A 20,489-nucleotide genomic window follows, 5' to 3' on the forward strand; every position below is an offset into this window, starting at 1 on the left:
TTTGAAACATGAAGAGATGGAATTAAAAGCTGCCATTTTCCAGAGCAGGACAGAACGGTTTCCACCTCTTGGCCTTCTGAAAGCATATAGAGCCAGGGGAAATGAGTCTGTAGTTGCAAGAACAAAGAGCCATAACATTCTTAATCTTCTGGAAACTTCGAAAAAATTCAACATGACCTGTGCCTGGGTGGGATAAAAGGCTCCACAGGGAAGTCTTGTTTCCCATGGATGCAGCTGTCCTGTCTTCTGGTGTTGCTGAGGACTGTTGGGCAACTGGTTTGAAAACTCAATCTGTGTAAAGCGTAACTGCATTAATTCCAGTATTGACCTGGAATCACATTAATTATATCTGGGCCTTAATAATTGTTGGCTTCAAGCTAAAAAGGCAAATTGATTTCATTGATGTTAAAAATCCACCTTGGTGCTAAAGCCATTGGAGCAGAGAGTACTGGGAAGGGCACAGTGCTAAAACCAGAGACTTGCTGTACACACAGCATTTCCTTTGAAACTGTGAGTTTAATTAGGGTGTGAGGTGCCAGATCCTGAGATGTTAAATTAAGTATTTATAATGTGTATGAAGTGATTCAAAAAGATCTTCGGCACTTTCGTGACCAAGTCTGTGGCAGCTTTTTTATGGAGTATTCCTGACTGAAAGCTAAGTCAGTCCAGGGAAAGTGCTCATCAGCTGTTCCTTTGATCCAGCCAATTGTTTTACTGATACCTACAGTGCTAATTAATTCCCAGCCTCATGAAATGGGGACTCTTGTCTCTCATCCCAAAGCAGGGAATTAGCCCTTAGCACAGCACATGACTTTTGATTATTATATCACAACCTTTTTGTCAATAATGTGGCTTTGTAGGTAGAAAATCCCAACTAACAGTGGTCTGTGGCTGTTCCCTATGCAGACTTTAAATTCTGGTGTTTGCAGAGGCAGCACGTGGTCAGTACAGCCCAAGGGAACTCCTGTCATGTTTGGAGTGTGATGGTTTCACGCTGTCAGGTAACAGTGCCAAAGAATTGCTGAGACAAAAGCTGACATGTGGGAGGGGCCCAGTAGTGTCCACATCTTAGAGTTCACCTGAGGCTTTCTTCCATTTCTGTACTGTGTGTGTAAGATGAGAACATTGAAGAGGCTTTTTTGGGAACAGACTATATTGTGTTTAAAGCATTGATCAGGCAGATACTTGGAAGGCAGTACTTGAGGTCCAAGTCAGTTTCTTCTAGTCAGAGCAGTTCAGTGTGGATGTTATTTCTGCACCTGAACAAGCTACTTATTTTGGGAACTCACTGAAGGGTGATACCTGAATCACCAGGCAAGGCTGTGACAAGGTTGGATCTGGGCTAAAATGATGATTGTTACCAGATTTTCCTGCAGTTCTGTAAGAGCAGCTGAGCCTGCACTGTGCTGCTCTAGTCCTTTAGCATGTTATTAAAGCTGCCTGGCTTCTCTTATTGAGTTGGATGCACTCTGGCACCAATATGTATCACGTATGAGTGCCTTATGTGTTTAAAAGGCAGAGTTCCTCCAAGATCCTGCCTGGAGGGAATGAGTCCAACTGACTCAATACTTCTAAATCACATCTTTATAGGAGAGGAAATTCACCCTTTGGTTACATTATGGAAGAGAAGCATTTTAACTGTAATCACTCCTACAGGAAGAGTTTATACTGTGTGTAAGAGTAATGCAGTTTGCAGTGTGACTGTGGGTTCAAATGGAAAAGCAGCCCTGGCAAATAACCCCCTTTATAGACCTGATGCAGCTTATTTGTAGCTACAGTTCTGGATATAAAACTCCATGTGAGAACAAAACCCAAGTGAAAACAAATGGGACTTGCTGTGAAACTGCACAGCTGCTCTGTCACATCTTCCTTGGTGGCTGAGAATGGCCAGGGCTGTCCTGCTCATTTGTGTTATTTCTTTGCCCAGGCCTCCTGTTGAAGCCTCTTAAATTACACTCTTGTAACTGCAGACAGAAATTTGCAACATGTCTGTAGTGACCAGCCTTGAACTGCCAGTGAATAAAATGCTACTGGAACTTCCCACCACTTCCACTGCCCTTCAGCTCAAACCCCGAGGTGCTTTTGTTCCCTATTAAAAGCAATTCCAATTAGGAACCAGAGCCCTTTCCTGTTGGAGAGGCCCGAGCACAGCTTTACCAAGGGCTACCTTAATAAAGGCTTTCTGACTTTGGTTTTAACCCCCACGTTCAACAAATATTTGCAGCAAAAATCATTTCAATTCCTGTTAGATCAATTTGTCAGTACAGGCAAGACTGCTGGAGGGGTTAATTGTGAACCTTTGTAATAATTAATTACTGATTAGTGTTTGATAGGCTGAGGTTTAAAAAAAAAAAAGGATAGAGCATTATGAAGAAGACAAAAAGGGTTGGTGTCTTGTATCATAGGAGAATCTTGGTAACTTGGGCAATAGCTCCTAATGGAGAACTCCACACTTCCTAACTTTTCTTCTCCATTTTTCTCCTTGTGACCTGCAATATAGATGTGAAACTATTGCCAAATGACTTTTCAGGAGGAACTGATCCAAAGTAAGGAAGAGAGTTCTGGTGTTGCAGGTCTCCTGTAATCGTGTACCTTTTACAGCCAGACAACAACAGAGGGCAATAGATGTCTAGAAAAGATCGCGGCTGCAGAAGGGTTTCCAGTCGATCACGGTGATGGCGATTTCGGCAGCTCTCTGCACGGCCTCGCTGGGATCCTCCAGACACCGCTGAAATGTGTCCCTGTGATCCAGCAGTGTCTTGCGGCCCTCTGGCAGCTCAGCCAGCAGGGTGAGGGTTTTGATTGCATTCAAACGCGCTTTGCTGGTTTCCTCAGCAACCAGCGTCAGTAAAGGTGGAATGGCTTCAGCACCCATGGCTGAGGATCTCCCTGCAGGGAAATAAACTGGCTTTGAAATGTGTTTTGACATCCAATCATCATCCTTTTGGACTGACACGTTCCATTCCCTGCCCAGCTACAGCTCTGAACAGCCCTGCAGGTGCAGTGCACAGAGGGAGAACATGCTATTCTTTCGGAGACCAAGGTTGGCTCACAGCTGTTTATTTTTAAATAAAAAGATCTTTCATGGTTAACTTTATCTGCCTTGCACATTAGTATTTCATTTGCAACAAATTATCTAAAAATATATGAGGCACTAAACGATAGAATAAACTATGTTTTGGAGGGGGGTGAGATGAGTGGAGTGTATTAGATGCCCTTAAGAACATCCTCCAGTCTTTCGTTTTTAAAAACACTTCAAAGACCAAGATCCTCTCCTGAGTTGTCTTTGGAAGCCCGAGGAAGGTTTGCAGAGGAGGATTGGAACACAACTGCTGTTATTGAGTCTTTTATGTCTAATTACTCATTCATCACACTGGAAATTTAGCAGTTAGTGTTTTCTGTGTCATGTAAGTTACTTGGGAGAGCTACAGCCCTGATTAATATTCATTGCTCTCCCAGCTGCGAGAGAGGAGCTGCCTCTAATCCCAGAATGTTTCCAGGGAGCAGCGCTCCTCTGCGCAGCACTGGTGATTCAGTGTAGCTCCAGGTTTGTGGATCTCTGTGTGGTCTGGACTTGAACGGAAAATGTTCCCCCTCTGGAGGGAGATGATGCAGGTGAGGTAGATAAAAACTTCCTGACCTACTTAGGGAATGAAATGTGAAATATCCTGTCCCCACTAGGCATTGTGACGAAGCAACAATAAAGACAGTTAGAAAGAAATCTCCCAATCTTTAGAGTTTCTTGATGAGCACTAACACTGTCAGAAACCGAGGACTTGGGGAGTAGGGGGTGAGTGTTTTGTTATTTAGTTGCCCTAGAATTGGACTTCCACGAGATACCCCAACAGAATTGCATTTGTCTCTCACCCTGAGGTGTAACAATAGCAAACATCAGCGCTCCTGCTGTGCCAGCTTGAACTTCGGGCTGTGTGTCTTGCAGCAGGCTCACCAGCACAGGAATCACCCCTTCTTTGCACACCGCAATTTTCCCCTCAGCGTGAGAACTGTGTAGAGAAGATGGTTAAATTGCTCTGCTGAGCCTCTGGCCACGCGTGGAGCTCAGCAGCGGCACAGGGACTGTCCTGCCCGGAGGCACAGCACAAACTGCTCAGCCCCGGGACACCCCAGGGGGTGGCTGTGCCTGTGGCTGCTGAACCCTGAGGATACCACCCTCACCTGCCTGGATGAGCTGCACAATATTTTCTGTTATTTTCAGGTGCTATCTGGATTTTTAAAAAACTTTTCTATGGTCTGCTGGACACTGATGGGCAGCTGCATGTAACAGGATGGAGGATTAAGGGTGTTGCTGGTCCTCATTGCAACGGAGTTACAAACCTGGCTGGTGATGAGATTTTAAAACCTGCTAAATCAGAGGGCTGAAATGAATTCTTCTCCCAGATCACTTTCCTCTCTTTCTTTCCAGCCTCTTTAATGAGGAGAATATTTAATGTGGCCCAGCCATTGCAGGGACCTAGAACATAGCTCATGTCCATATTTCAGTTGCATTTTGCTTTCTTTCCATGACTCACATTAATTACACTCTTTTCCTCTAAGACCTCCTTTATTATAGGACATGAGGAAATGTGTAGTGCCAGTTGATATGTAAACTACATAATCTGCAGACCTTTTTAAACTAGACATCTGTTGAACACTTATTATATTGTCTGACTGCAGTACACCAGACTTAAGTTATTCCTTTCATCCATCCTCTGATACACAAATTTAATATAAAGGGTGCTTCTTCTGCTCCATCACTGATGTATGTGGCAGCCTGTGGCAGAAAACTATTTCTGTCTTCAATCACAGTGAAAGTTTCCAAGAACCTCTAATTTTCTGAGAGAGAGCATTTTTCCAAAAACATAAGGGAGATTCTCCCTACCTCCATAGTGTTCAGAATCCTGTTTCTTCAAGATTTTTCATGCAAGAATTTTTTCCTAGCAGTGCTGTACCAGGAAAAAATCCTGATTCCACTGCCAATATTGAAAACAAACAGAAGGAGAAGGAATGACTGATCAGCGTCTGCTTTCTTCAATGATTTATAGCAGTTAGGATTTTTTTAAGCCCCATGTGTCCCATTTTGCTTTACCCATGTGTGCATTCAAGCTGATAGTGCTTTACATGTGAAATGTGGCAGCTTCAGTGTGCAGTGGAACACAGCTGTAAATGAATGGCATTTATTTACTCCTGGAATTAGTTCTTTCTTGGACTTAAGCATTAGAGAGGTTTCTTTACCTGATTTCCAAGAGGACCCAGGCTGCTTTGCTCCTGATGGCTGTGGAGGGGTGTGAGAGCTTTTCCTTCAGCACAGTAACAGCACCAGCTGCCAAGGCTTCAGAAATCTCCACACGGAGACAGTTGGAGAGTGTATCAAGGATCAGCTCCTGGACCTCATCCAACTCTGCCTTCAACTTCAGGACCAGTGGGGGAATCAAACCGGCCTGCAGGACACCACCAGCCCCTGCAGAGGGGACAGGGAAGGAAGGTGGATGAGAGCTGAGTGCAGTTACTATTGCTAGCTGCACCTGGAATTTCTTCAGAGGATCAAAATACACGTGGGAACTCATTTCCTGACACAGAAGTGGGATTGAGAGATGGAAAGTACTCCAACACTGGCCTGTTTATAAATGTCATCTTAGCATTGCTTCTTTGGGAAGATTCCTCAAAACTCCTCTAAAGAAATATTGCTTTGATGTTCCCAGTTTTGCTATAATATTTCTCCCAAAATTATCCTTGCAAGGAAAAAATAGGAAATATATACATACATTACAAAGTCACCTTCCATGCAGCCTTTCTAACTGTTCTCTACATGAACAGATGCTAAAAGAGGCAGAAATGTTGGCCTTTAGAGCTTGTTCTTTGATTCTCCATGGTGGTTTCTTGAGGGGGGAAGTCAAGATTTTGGGAACTGTCAGCTTCCTCACATGTTTCTTTGTAGTAGTTCTGTCAGGGCAAAAATTTAAATTCTGAACTTTCCAGCAGTCAGTACTCTTGCACTGGCTCCTAAAATATAACATCAAAGGCAGAGAGATCACAACTTGCCCTGCAAGTGATGTCTTTGCTTTGAGCAATAGTCTGATTTGTACCATTTCTTACCCTTTAATAAGTCAACACTGCAACAGCAATGCCAGGGGAAAGCAGAACGTACTGTCCACAAGTAACTATGTGAAAACAAAATTCTCCAGCTTGTCTTGTTGCTAAGACTGATTCTTTGGTTGCTATGAGAAATGTGGCTCCTCTCAAAGTGATTCATATATGGTTAGATAAGGAAGTTTTGTGGATAGGAGTCATCAAGGTATTTTCAAATTAATCTCCCGGTAGAGACAATTGGGAAAGAGATTTTAATGACCCTTGGTAGTGCATAGGAGAAATCCCTCACCTTGCTAATTGGGTGAAAAACGGGATTCTAATCTAGAGGTTATTCTGCTGTACTTATTTCTGAGGCTTTGCTAATACTGAGTAACTTCCTATGTCACTGACTTATTAGGATCCACGTTACAATGCCACAGCAAAGAAATGCCTTGGGGTGATATTACAGCTTTATTACCTGTACTACATTTGGAGGTCAGTTTCTGTGAGAATTCAAATAAATAAGGAAAACCAGTTCCAAGACAATTCACTTTGAAGGCTAACAGCATTTTACAAACAAGGATTTCTCCTTGTGCCAGAAAGGCAAAGCAAAGGAAAGTGAAATAATGTTCTTTGAAGCTGTGGTTCTGTGTGTCACTACACAGGGGAGTTGGTGCTTTCACAGTGAAAAAAACCCAACCAACCCTGTATTGTTCCCTGGAGGAACAAAAGAAATTTGTCAAAGAGTATCTCCAGCCCATTTTTACTGTCCCTGTGGAAGGATGTGATAAAGAACACCTGCACTATTGCTCTGGCAAAGGACTCTGTTGGAGGTCCCTGGGAACGAGGCCCAGCTCGTCCATCACCAGGACAAGGATTGCTGGGGTTTGGATTGTACATTACAGGTATAGAAAGCTTTTGGCAGGTTAGACAACAGCAGGAATATGTCTGGGAATTCTCCATCCCTTATGGAATGCCAGGCAGTAGGGAACCCACTAGTGAACTGTTCCCAAGGAAGCAGATTAAAGCAGTTAAATCATATCCACAATTCCTTTAGCCACACTTCCCAACAGTCTTTTGAAATGGCCTGTGAAAGACAAGATTTTTCAAATGCAACTTTTTTAACTCCTCCCAAAGGTTTTAGTGAAAAGAAACTGTATGGCCTGAGTGCATAAAATTGTGATCTCCAGACTACTCACAGTCACCACACACACTTCTAATTCTGGGTTGCTGTGGAAATCAGTACAGAATCTTGGTTTGGGGGGTACAGTTTCAGAGGAAGAGTAATAAATCAGAGGTGACAGACTCACACTGCCTGTCACAAGCACCTGTGTGTAGCTTTAACTCACATGGACCCCAGTGTTCCTTGGGATAATCCATAAGCAAACCCTGTTTGCACAGTGCAGCCACACTCTGGTTTGAGTCCAGAGAAACCACTGTTTGATTTAACTTCACTTTCCATCTGTCTGTAACAACTGTAGCATTCCCTTTCTGCCTCCCTCGTGCTGGGAGATGTACTTGACTCTTTCCTATTTTTTGTACTTGCTTTCAAATACTTATTAGCCATTTTTTAACCTGCCATCTTAAGTTTCACTTTCACTTTGCTGCAATTCCCTATTTTTCAGGACTTTTTCAGGACTTGCTTGCTAAGTTCTCTCAATTCTTTTGATCACTTTATCATCCTACAGCCAGGAAGTATAACCAGCATTCAGGTTTCACTTCTTTGTGTCTGGATGTTTCAATTATCTTTAATATATTCCACCAATACATTCATCCAGCCAGGGCTGCTTGCACTGGCCCTTGGCTTTATTCCTTCCAGTTAATGTTTATTGACTTTCTTTGCCTCAGTCATCCCTCATTCATTGCACCTCATGTCTTCTTTTGGTGCTGGCCTTTACTACAGCACTGCAGTCCTGGGTGTGAAACCCAACAAAGCCACTTTGTGTCTGTGTCCCTAAGCTGATGAGATGATGTACAGTGTTGTCTAGAACAACTTTGATTTTGTGCAGCCAGTATTTATTCTGGGGCTTCTGGTGCTCATTTTGTCTAAATACTTGGGATGTTCTAATTTATATTTTTTAAAATTGATTTTGTTTTACCAGGCCGGGTGTCTGTACCAGGAGCTTTCTTGTCTACTGTTTTTGTCAGGCAGTCTGAGCTCAAATGCTGTCGTGCTACTAGAGGGAGCTTCCCAGATGTAAATATAGAAACAAAGATGAATTGTTTGACCTTGTCAAAAGTCTCAATGTGGTGAAGAGAAAGAGGGTGGAGAGGAAAGGCCATCAACAACAACAAAAAGAGACTACCTAACACTGAGACTGAAATTTCCACGTGGAAATTCGTCATGGTTTTCCCAGGGGAACCACAGGTTGAAAGGTCTAGGGAGGGAAAAGGGAGGAGGCAAAATCAGTGGCAAGTTGTTTGGGAGTCACTTGTAAACGAAAGCAGTCTCAGATCCTTGGATCTTAGTGAGAGAGCAATAGTCCTGTAATGAAAAATACAGTGGCATCCTCAGGATATTGACTTTTTCATTAAAATACTGCCCTTGCAAAGGGGATTTGTCTATTGCAGAGAGTGTTCTACATACCCTGTGCCCAGTGAAGTAGTTGGGAAAAATGGTTTCAAAATGCAAATAGTTGCATTTGCAGCTGCAGAATTAACGTCATTATTGATCTGTTTTTCTGAGAACTTGTAATCTTCCCTTGGGCTGCTTTTATCTGAGCACTCATCTCTTCCTTCTCATAACTCTCTGGCTGCTCTCATCCTCTCTTTCCCGATTTTTTTTCAAATAGGCCCAAAGAGAAGTTGCCATTTATTCTGTTCTCTCAGTATGGCTGCAGGGCATGTAAACAAGTTAAATTTTGTTGAAGACAAAGGACTTATTTACAGTACATAACAGTGGTGTTTTGTTTTGGCTTTCAATTACATAAATCACATTACAAATCCTTTTCCTTAAAAATGCTGGTTTTCAACTCAAAATATTTGTTTTGGTCTGAAGCATGTGTCTCATGCATGGCCACAAAGTGATGATTAGTGTAATAGAACACAGAAAAATAATATGGAAACACAGATTCCCTAGAATATGAATCTTTGTTGGCACCTTGGATGTCTCTCTGTGATGGTCACACAACTGTTTGAAATGCTCAGGAAAGTCATTTGTGCTTAGGAAGGGGCACACAGGAAAAGCAAAGCAGAGCCATGGGAAGGGAATGTGCTGCCTGGCATCATGGCCAGCAGGGCCAGCCCTGGAGGGAGCTCACTGACTGAGGAGCCAGGTGATCCTGACAAAACTCCCAGAGCAGCAGCTCTCCTGCTCATCCTGCCATAGTTTAGCACCATTTCAGAGGGAAGAAAGGTTTATTACCTTTGTGAGTGCCCCCATACATCACAGACACTGGCAAACACAGAGCTCAGGTGATGCTTCCTTTGTGCCAAGCGTGATACCTTGAGTGACAAGATGAGCACAGGGGATGCTGCCCCTGCACACCTTCCTTAATGACTCCTTGCTCACTACTGTTTAAATGGAAAAAATATAATTTATTCTGGGAAGATCTCTGAGTCACCTGTCACAAGAGCACAGTTTATGAACCCTGTAGTAGCTTATTTAATGTTAAGATTCAGCATTTTGATTCTCAGTGCTTCCAGCATTATGGCTGTGTCAGGGAGAAGATTGAATACAATACTAGAAACACTGTAACACTTTCTGAACTTCCTGGTGAGTCTGGAGCAGGAGGCAGACCACATTCAGTGAACTACAGCTCACCTGCCTAGAACCCATCAGCTTCACCAAGCCTTCTACATGAAGAGGAGAATTCTCTCGACCTCTTTGAAAATCAGAATATTTTTCTCTTCTTTGCAAGAACAGTTCTCTGTCTTTCCGTGACAATTGAACAGGAACAAACTGCAGTGTCCCAAAGGATGACTGTGCCCAGAGACAGAGGCTCCCTCTGATCTGAAAGGACTCAGGGGTGGGAAGTCTCTGTTTACATCAACTGAAGAGCTACTGGGATATTAAGAGAAGTGAGGAAAACACTGCAGAGCTTGGATCAGACTAGGAATAGGAAACAATTCTATATCAAACCATTCCAAATGGGAGTGTTGGCTGGATGTATTTATCTTACCGGAGCCCTAGGGATTTACCAGGTACAAAATCACAATCTCAACAGTAGTGTCTGTCACATGCTCATTAAAAAAGAGAAGAGCTTTATAAAACTTTATTACCTTTATAAAAGCATTATGTGATCTGCTTTTGAAGCCACTGAGAATTTTTCCAATACTCAGGGTCTTGGGTTGCTGTCTGAATGAAAGATATGACAGAAATTAAAAAGTCAGCAGTACCTTACAGGAACACATAATGTGGCTGCCTCTAGGGATGATTTAAAAACCCAAAATGTTTCCAGCATTAACAAGGAACAGGAAAGATTGCTCTGATAAACAAAAGGTTCCTAAGCCTCAGTAAAGAATGAAAGAGATTCCTGCATATCTTGTTTTTGTTTTTAGAAACTTTGCTTTAGAGTGTGTGCAATTGTAATATCAAAGCACCACTGAAAAAATTAACATAGAAACTATGATATATCTGCATTAGCTTCTCTGGTATAATTTAGAAATCCAAGAAACAGGTTACTTAAAAAAAAATATATATAAATTGTCATTCGGATAGTAATTAAGAGTGCCTGTGGCCACCTGCCTGAAAGGAGTGGGTTTAACTATTTAAATCACTCATGGCCAATGAAAAGATGAATACTAGCTAAAGAATTAAAACATCTCAGTTTGCAGAATGTATTTTATCACATCTCTAAAAACTCTAGGGATGAATTAGACAGAATAGTCTTGTGTTTTACATAGAAATTTTCCAAAATGAGAAATAAACCCTGGGTTTTGTTTTTGTACAAGAATCACCTGCAGTCCAAGATCAATAACTGACCGAGACAAGTCCCCTCATTCTGACTGATGGCAGTGTCACATCCTTCAGTGGGAAATCCCTCAAAACACAAAGGTGGAAATAATGAAATGTGTTCTCTGTTGTGACAGTGCATAATCCAGCAACTGTGGATTGCTGCTCATTCATATGGAATCTGAAGGCAGCTTCCAAAATGAAAGCAACTTTTCTTTTTACTGAAACTATATTGACTTGTTATCATGTACAAGAAAGCAAACAATCAAAATGAAGGTGAAATCATTTTTTTCCTATTTCTATTTGCCTTGTTCTGCACAGGATAAGCTGTGCTATCTGTTCCAGGGGTTTTATTCAGCCCTTCTGAACTTGCTGCTTGCACCTCCTTTTTAAACAAATTTCTCTAAGTTTTCTAAATTTGTAACTTCATCTCTAGACACCCTTATGGTCATCCTATGTACCCAAATGTGTGAATGCATGTGCACACACAGAGCATGCATTTCACTGATCTTCCATGCAGACTGATCACACAAATTGGGAAATTGTTCAGACTGTATTTCTCTGACAAAATATGATTTTTTAAAAGTAATAAAAATAAAACAAAAAATTTGTAAAAATTCACTCAGAGGGTTGGGTTTTTTTCTTATTCTTTTACATGAAGAAGGAAATGTCACCCTGAAATTTATTAATTTCCTCTACAGGGAAGACTTTGCCAAAATACATGAAGGAAGGAAAACAGTCTGACATGCACTACTTGTGCCAAAGTCCTCGGATCAATAACTGTAGAGAAAATGAAAGCCTTAAGATAACTACTCCCAAAAAGCTGAGCCTCAGCCACTGAGGTTATCCCATTTCAGATTTTCCAAGTCAGAATCTGTCCTTTTGTTTCTGCTGGTCAGTAATGGACATGTCCAGTTCTAAGGTGAGACTAACAGGAACCAGTGCAGCCTTTTAACCATGAGAGACTCTTGGATTTCAGCTTCCACAAATACCCACTGTGATATACAGAATTCACAGGAGAGAATTTACTGTGCCTGAAGAGAACCTGGACTGGCACATCCACAAACTTCAATCTTGGATTTTGTACTTTATACCAAGCATGTACATCAAGTTCGAACAGTTCCTGGAGCAAGTTTCACTCCCAGAAAAACAGATGCTGTGAGGTGAACATGACATTATCAGTGTGACAAATGTTCATATGGTTATTACTTCCATTGTAGCAACTTTTAGAGATTCCTGGGGAGAAAGGTCTGCCTTGTCACAGAGGTTTGTAAAGATGTGTGAGAGCTCATTTCCTACAGAGATGATTGGCTGGTTGGGGTGGAAGGACTGGATGGGGAGGAGGGAGGCAAATATTTGTTTCAGGCAAGTCAGTTGAACAGCTGAGAAACCATTCAGAGCCATTTTACACTAATAAAAAGAGTTTTAAACTTTTAAGTCCGACTGTCTTACAAGCCCCTAATGTGAGAGCAATGCACAATTGCAAGTTTTCAAAACTTCTGCTGAGAAAATTGGTTGAAAGAAAACCTTTCCTTTTTTGGGGCAGAGGGCCAAATAATTAAAGCAGCGTGAACAAAATTCAAGAAAGAGTTTTCTCCACTGTCTTAAATTTCTATACCTGGAAGTTATACCTGTGCAACTGGAATTCTGCATTTCAGAATGGCATTATGCACCCAAGTGACCTGTAGAGCATCTTGGTTATCTTTATCCTCTGTAACCAGTGAATTAACCCCACACACACTCAGGCATTAAAGAACATTTTTTTCAGTTTTTTCCCTCAGGAGAAATATGTCATTAAGATGGTGAAAGTATTCTCTGAACTTCCATAGTACTAAATGGCAATCCATCAGAAACAGAGGTATATGAATGAGAACATTTCCTATAGAGATTTGATTATACTACTGTCAAACATTAAAAACGAGAGCCTTAAAGCAACCAAATATCTAGAATTAATTATGTGTCAGATTCTGAAGAATTTTGTCCTGAAAATTAACATAAACTTGCTTTGAAGATATGAATCACTGCACAGACTGAAAACTGAACAGACTAAAGACTGCAAACAGGGGTAGAAGACAACAGGAAGAAATGAATGGGAACATGAATTCAGTCTCATTGTGTAAGCACTTCTTTTTTACATCTTCTCCATTGTTAGAAGGGTGGGAGATTTCTTATGTTATTTTAAAAATGACCTGATAGAAATTATAAAGAAGGAGGAACTGGAGAAATTGTAGTGCTGACATATCCACTGCTTGTATTTGCTGCTCAGGCCTGCTGGCAAAGCTGCAATAAGGCAATTTTATCCTACAGTTCACACTGCTTCCACTGGTGCCAAGATGAGCACAATTGACTGGTGAGAACTGATAAAGCCTCCTGAAAAGAAGAATAAAGTACTACAGGTGGGTGAAATCCTTTTCTGCTTCAGATGCTCTGGCTTGGCAATTTTGTTTGAAATGAGAGCAGAAAAAACACATCTTGATTGGAACCACAGGCCCAGATGGCTGCACGACGTGAGTGGAGCTGGGTGCAAGAGCAGATTGAGCCTCCCCTCTGCACTCAGACCTGCTACTTTGCAGATTCCATGTTTTCCATGGGAAGCCATCTTCTTAAGGAAAACTGCTTTCTGCTACTCAATGAAAATTGCATTCTGACTGAGGATCTACAACGGTGCTTTCCAGTGTCTTTTATTGATATTTAATCATATTATATATATATTTATGTTTATAAATATATTAAATATAAATATAAATATAAATATAAATATAAATATATTATATTATTATATAATTATTACATAATAATGATCTAATATAATTATTTATATGTATATTATTATATATTATTATATAGTATTTATAGTGTTATATTTATACTATTATATTATTTCTAATATTTATTATAAATATTTATTTTATTTATTTTATTTTATTTTATTTTATTTTATTTTATTTTATTTTATTTTATTTTATTTTATTTTATTTTATTTTATTTTATTTTATTTTATATTTTATTTCAAGCGGTGAAAAATTCAAAAATCCTAATTGAATACAAGCCTGCCAAGTTGTGGGCTGCTTTGAGGATGATTTGTTTTTTGAAGTACCTCCCTAGGAAATATTGGGCACAACAGCAAAATGAAACTTTTACTTAACCTGGACTAAAATATTAGGTCTAGCTTTTGTAAACACGCCAGATTAAGCACAGGCACTTCAACAGTACTACTTATGTGTTTATCTATAAGAACATTATATACAGAGGATTTAAAACACTGTTAAACAGCAACAGAGAACACACTCTGTGTGTCTGCTTTGTACTTTATAGGTGGGTTGCTAGATGGATGGGAAACTCTTGGAGTTTATGTAGGTGCAAAACCACCTGTGGGCCTGACATTGAATAACTGGAAAATTGTCTGAAGCAATTACATAGTCCTGACTGCAATATTCCAAATTTACTGAACTGGCATTTGAAGTCTCCATAGTAAAGTTTACCTGGATGTCCCCAGTTCTTCTTCCAGAGCTTCCCAAAATTACCTTTGTGTTCTCAAAAAAAATTGTCACCCATTTTCTTTTCATTTAATGACCAAATAATTGCTGTTAATCAGGCACAAGGAGGTTATAGAACAGATAAAAAATGATGCCTGATGAAATTGTAGTTATATCTTGTGGTTCTTACATGAAGTGGAATTATCATGCTTAAAGGATACAAGAAAATGTGAAGTCCAATTATAACATTTTTTCTAAGCATCAATTAAAATACATATAATTATTCTGAGTGCCCAATCTGATACTTCTTCAGCTGGTAAGAACGTAAGTGGCAAAACTAAATATATTTGAATCAATACACTTCTTTTTGTTTGTTTGTATTACAAGAAAAATAGAAAACCCCACTAAATGCCCTACCCATGTCCTCAAGTGGGAGAAACCTATTTTAAAGTCACTTTTCAGTGAATATTTAATCATTCTTATGAAGTGGAAAACCCCCAACCACAAAGATTGCAGGAGGGAATAGGGTACCCTAAGAATAACCAACAACCTGTTGCTCAGACCACTTTAACAGAAGATCTGAAATGGTACAATTTGTTTTAAAGCTTTGCCACAAAAAATTCCTGGCATTCTTTAATTGCATCTCCTGGGTGTAATTCCCAAACATCTCTGTATTTTGATCTCAAGTGATTTTTTTCTGTTCAACCTTCACAGATCCTTTGTTGTACACTTTACTAAGTGATCCCAAATTTGGGTTAACGTTTGAGGGGTTTCAGTTTGCTTTTTTCCCCCATTCCTTAGCCCTTAATAGTGAAAAATGAGCAAAGAATACTTTAATTCACCTTTTTTTCCTCTTTTTTAAATAACATAATAATGCAGCCTTGAAGGATGGGCTCTTTACAAAGAGTTCCTTTATTTTATTTCACAGTATCACTGCAGCTTTCTTCCCATGGAGGCTCTGAGGGAATAGGGGTGCATGGATCCATCCCAAAGCTTAGGATAAGCAAAGACTGCTGTGGAAAGTTTCCTGCACAGGAAAGCCAAGGTATCTTCCACTTCTCTGGGAGAGCATCTCTCCTCCAGCTGCTGGAGTTAATGTTTGTTTTTCTCAACTTGGCTTCAGTAGCAGCTGAAACAATGAGCTGCAAACATAGTAGGTAGATAATAGAACTGTGAAGGAAGGGATTGAAGCATTCAATATTTGTAGGGTTTGGTTGCTGTTTTCTTTTTAAAGAAGTTTTTTTTTAGTTGATTGTGATATTAGATGTAATGTATTGCCTGGGTTCAAATGTCTCTCATGATTTGTTCTCATAGGAAGAGTAAACTGCTGAGATTAAACAAAACTCTCAGTTACCTGAAGGGTGAGAGAAGATAAAAGGCTGAAATCCTAGTAGAAAGTGAATTTTCATCCTAAATGATGAAGCCAAATGAGGTCAGGCTGATACCACCTGATAGAAGGTGCATTCATGATTTTTCCCCCACCATCTCACAGTCACTGATACAAAGCAACAATATATCAGATAGATACAAATATCAGATCCAAATCATCTGTACATGATGCTATTTTAAAATTTTCCACGTGAGAAAAATGGTTAAAAATAAAAATACAGCCTTTTTATTCTCCTTTAAATGTTCTGTTCAGTTCTTCATGCTGAGAGAATCACAGACCTGTCTATAAATATCTAACCCAGATCTACAATTGCTTGTTAAAAAGAGAGTGTTTGGTAGAAGATTGAATGAAATACAAAATGTCTTTTATTATATTTTTATTACAGACCAGATGTGGCCTCTCAATTTACCCTCTATCATTTGGAGATGTACATTCACCAAGAACATTGCATGTGTGCATATAAATATTTTCATGTTGTCATGGTATAATAAAGGGTAATTGATTAGAAAAATCCCTATGGGATTTTCCACTTAAGAGCACGTTTTTGTTCTAGCACTATTGTCTTCAAAATAAACATGTATGAATGCATCTATTTTGATTGATCCAGCAGAAAGCAGCAGTAAACAGGCAAGGCTTTGGCTTTTGGTTAATGAATAGCACTGGCAAGTGGAGTGAAACTCGTGCAGCCAATGGGCCCAGGAGGTTTCGGATGCTGCACCTCAATAGTCCAACGCTGCTCCCTTCAAACTCAAGCTTGCTCTGGTGGGACAAAAATGGTGACCCCCTGACACAGAAGAGGACATGGAAATCCAGGCAGATTGCCACGGCTCCCTAAAATTACTATTTATATTTCCACACAAACTATTCACTTTCTATAGTTATTTGTGTGTGTTCAGTCTATCTCTTTACAAAGCACAACATTCAGAGTTCTGGGCTGAGGACCCGGATTTCTGTGCTGTTTGACTTTGACAGTTAATCATTTGTCCAGGCTATTTGGAGACTTACTTCTCTTTAAATTCCTGCGGGAGTTTAGCAACATGTAATGCAATCAATACATGCTGAGAGGCTCTAATTGAGAATTTCTGGATGCAGGACAAGGTAAGACTGAAGAAAACTTAGACATATCTGATGAGGCATTTTATGTATGGACAAGTTGGTTTTTAACTCTGCCATTAATCAACAGCAACAGGAGGTGTTGAAATAATAACCTCTAAACTTTCTCAGGTACTGCATGCTTGTAATTCCTTCACTGCCAACATTTGATCTATGCTCTGGTGCCTCCCTCAAAGCTGGAGGAAAGCAGGTGTTTAGTTATGGCAATGGGAAATGCTCTAAAATTGCTCTCTCTGTAGACAACATGCAAACGATGATCATCCTAGCCAGGATGATGGTGGTTGCTGCTTTATTTCTGCCACAGTTGGTTAGTGTGTGGAAGATGCCTTTTCTCACATATCAAGTACTATACTAAAGATACATGTAATGTGACAGTTTCTATAGTAACTACTTGTTCTTTATGGAATTGCAGATTAAACCTGTACACCTTGTTATTGTTCTTTTATCCTATTATCTAGACTACTCAGTTACCACAGATACTTTTTTTTTATTCTATTCCCTTGCCAACATAACTATATCAGGGATTTATGCACTTGCAAGTAAAGAGTATATACAAGAAACAAGACACTTAAAAGTTTTAAATTGACCACTGTCTGATCTTATAAATGTACTGAGATATTTGTGCATGTATACTGAAAGCCAAAATTTAAAAATAAGAGTGTGGGAATATTTTTGTTGAATCAGGTCAAAATTATGATTTGAATATTATTGTTTTGCCGGGAGAACAATGCAAGTTATGTATATGACATTTCTTTTCTAACAAATTTTACTAGAACAAATTTGCCAGTCTAGATGTACTAGCAAACTCTTCTAATGGAAACATCTAAGGTTCCTTATTATTGGAAAATTTTCTCTGCAGGGTATACTGATTTTTACATGAAATTATTTCATTATTATAATTTGTCAATGCTACAGCTCTGCTGATAATATCAGTACTGGAAGTGATATCATTTACAGGAATCAGATGCTTTCTGCTTTGTATTATATTAGCCTTTTTGTGGGAAAAAATGCCTGCATCCCGTCTGTGTGAGAGTCTCTGTTGCTATCTCCAGCAGAAGTGTATCAGTAACAAATCAAGCTTATAAAATTAGCAGTGCAGGGAGAAATCAGCTACTTGATCAGGGCTGCAGATTCAACAATGCAACTAGTATTGTAGCCAAAAGGAAAAAAACACTAGGAAAAATGTAAAATATAAATTGGGCAAATCCATTAATGAGATAAAAAGAAAATGATACTCATCGTTAATTAAAAAAAGCCGTAGTAAATTACACGTACACAAACGCAAAAGGCAGTGGGGGGAAATCAGAAAAAAAGATACGCCCGGTACCGAGAGCAACTGAGTGATGGTAGAAGCGGAAAGCAAACAGTAGATAAATTCCGCGTAACTAAAGAAACTGTTTTTTCTCCCTTTCCCCTTGACCGTATCCTTCCAACATGTATGTGACCGGTTCTCCCTAAAACACGCATTGTGAGATCGATCCTAAAAGTCCTGCAGCTGCCGGAGCGGGGCCGCGGTGCGGATGCAGCTGTGCAGAGGCAGAGCCCGCGGCACGTCCGTAGCCTCGCATTATGTAACGCGAGTGCAACGGAGCGTACGAGCCGGGAAAGAGCCGCGAAGCTCTCGCCAACACCCAGCTCCTTCTGCGCCGCGGCGGGCGGGGGCTGCGGCGGCTGCGGGCCCGGCCGCCCCCCGGGCGGGAGCCGGAGCGGAGCCGGAGCGGAGCCGCCGCCCCGCCCGCGGTACCCCCGCCGTTGGCGTGGAAACGGGCTGGCGGCTCCGGCTCCTCCTCCAGCGCCAGCGCCGCGCTCCCCCTGCCCGGCTCCCCGGCGAGAGCGCCGAGCACCTCCCTGTCTCCCGCGGGGGGCCGCCGGACAAGTGCTCCCACTGCCGCCTTCGGAACGGCCCGCGTTTTTCCGGTTGTGTTTTCCAGGGAGAAGATGGGAAAGGGCAGGTTCCTGCTCCTGCCGGGGCTGCGGGGCTAGTCCCTGCGGTCGTGGTGTGTCTGCTCGGCAAATCGCAGATGCTGATGTGAAAAAGGGCCAAAGCAGAGGAGAGGCGTCAGTGGATGCGAGCGTTTGTACTGATGGATTGAGGAGGTGGAGGCTGCCTGCCTGGTGCTGAAGAGGTGAGTGCAATATTCCGCATTTCCTTCTCTCTTAAATCAGTTCAGTGGTGAACATTTCCAAAATAAAAAGGCACTTCTAAAGCAAGAAGGAAAAGATGTCATTTTGGAACAATAAGCTATGCTTCTGCTGGATAAAAAAATATGAGTGTCACTGTGAGGTAGGAACATTTCGCTGTGTGTAGACAAAAAAATAGTAAGGGGAGGCAGGCTGCTGATACAGTGAAAATGACCTTCTCAAGGGATACTGGCCTTCTATGAGCTGCTGCTTCAGCTTGGGCCCTTTTTCCAAAAATTAAGTGCTCTCCCTTTCCTAGCCTAAATCGTAACCCATTGATAGCCAATACCTGAGCCTTAATAAGATCCGCTGCGCTCCCTTAATGATTCAGGAAGATAATCTGTGAGATTGTGCCTGTTGGGAGAAGAACCTCCACGCTATGTAGCACCTCCTCCCAGGGAAATGCAGCCTGGATAACATTCTATCAGAAAAGACTCCTGCTGCCAAATTTCGGTAATAAATCCTCCTGGTAACAGTCTCATCTGCTCATTGGAAGGATGTGTGGCTCTGCAGAGCCTGGATGCGTTCCCTTTCCGTGTGTGCCCATGCATGTGAAGGAATGAGGAGGGTTTATATTAATCTGCACCTGTGGACGGCTCCCATCTGCACTTGTGAACAACAAGTTTTTTGGTATCTTTGCATTTGCATTTTGGGTGAGTGCTTCATACACAAAACCCCCAAGCCTCCAGTGTTAGCTGAGAGAGCTGCAGACAAATAGATGTCAGTTTAATTTCTGCTCATAGAACTGATCTGATCTGCTTTTGGCTGTTTCACTGTAGAAGCTGTTTAACGTGTGTTCTTGCAGTATTTATTCTGCAAGATATTGACCTAGCTCAACATTTTCCTGGGAAGATTTGAGAAAAAAATTACTAGTGTTCCCTCCAGCATTTCTTTATATTGGTTTATATCCATTTCCTGATAACCTCACACCCGCAATTTGATTTTTATTTGGGCTCAGTATTTCGCGCCATTGTGGGTCACACCCTTCGGGTGGTCATCAACATTTCATCTATAAAAATTACAACAGCAGGTCAGGTGCTGTGAATACCTGCTTGTGGATCACAAAGGGGCAAAAATTGAGTGTGTATTTTGGACTTAGGGGAAATTTTTTCTGACTTTATGGATATAGATGTTCAAAGTCTGAGCTGATGCCTTCGGTGCTGTTACAGGCAGAAATCCTCACTTTTCTTCAACAGGCACAGATCTGACAGCTGAACAGACACAGCTCTGCAGACCAGAGAGTGTTTTGCCATTAACTTGGCTGTCTCCATCAAATCATTTGTTTGGAAGCTATCATGCAAAAAGCACAGATCCCTGCCCTTGGATAAAGGACATTATCAGAGGAGAGGCCTATGTGTATAGAAGGATG

General features: G+C 41.0%; 2 protein-coding genes across 3 annotated transcripts in view; one reads left to right on the plus strand and one right to left on the minus strand.

The window, feature by feature from the left end:
• Nucleotides 1-2,629: 2,629 nt before the first annotated feature.
• RSPH14 (radial spoke head 14 homolog) overlaps nt 2,630-20,489 on the minus strand; it is a 78,802-nt gene continuing 60,942 nt past the window's right edge. Inside the window, exons 4-6 of the mRNA XM_058851781.1 lie at nt 5,233-5,458; nt 3,868-4,004; nt 2,630-2,889 (exon numbers count right to left, since the gene is read on the minus strand). Coding sequence (XP_058707764.1) covers nt 2,630-2,889; nt 3,868-4,004; nt 5,233-5,458 — 623 coding nt within the window. The remainder of the gene's footprint in view (nt 2,890-3,867; nt 4,005-5,232; nt 5,459-20,489) is intronic.
• Nucleotides 16,850-20,489, plus strand: part of GNAZ (G protein subunit alpha z) — a 59,327-nt gene continuing 55,687 nt past the window's right edge. The window contains exons 1-2 of one of the 2 annotated variants that reach the window (XM_058851828.1): nt 16,850-16,924; nt 18,871-19,065. The gene's annotated coding sequence lies outside the window, so the exon portion shown is untranslated. Of the gene's footprint in view, nt 16,925-18,569; nt 19,066-20,489 lie in introns of those variants that run through there. The other variant, XM_058851827.1, reaches the window with a different exon arrangement.

Source organism: Poecile atricapillus, chromosome 16, assembly GCF_030490865.1.
Source record: "Poecile atricapillus isolate bPoeAtr1 chromosome 16, bPoeAtr1.hap1, whole genome shotgun sequence".
In the NCBI taxonomy this organism is placed as follows: Eukaryota; Metazoa; Chordata; class Aves; order Passeriformes; family Paridae; genus Poecile; species Poecile atricapillus.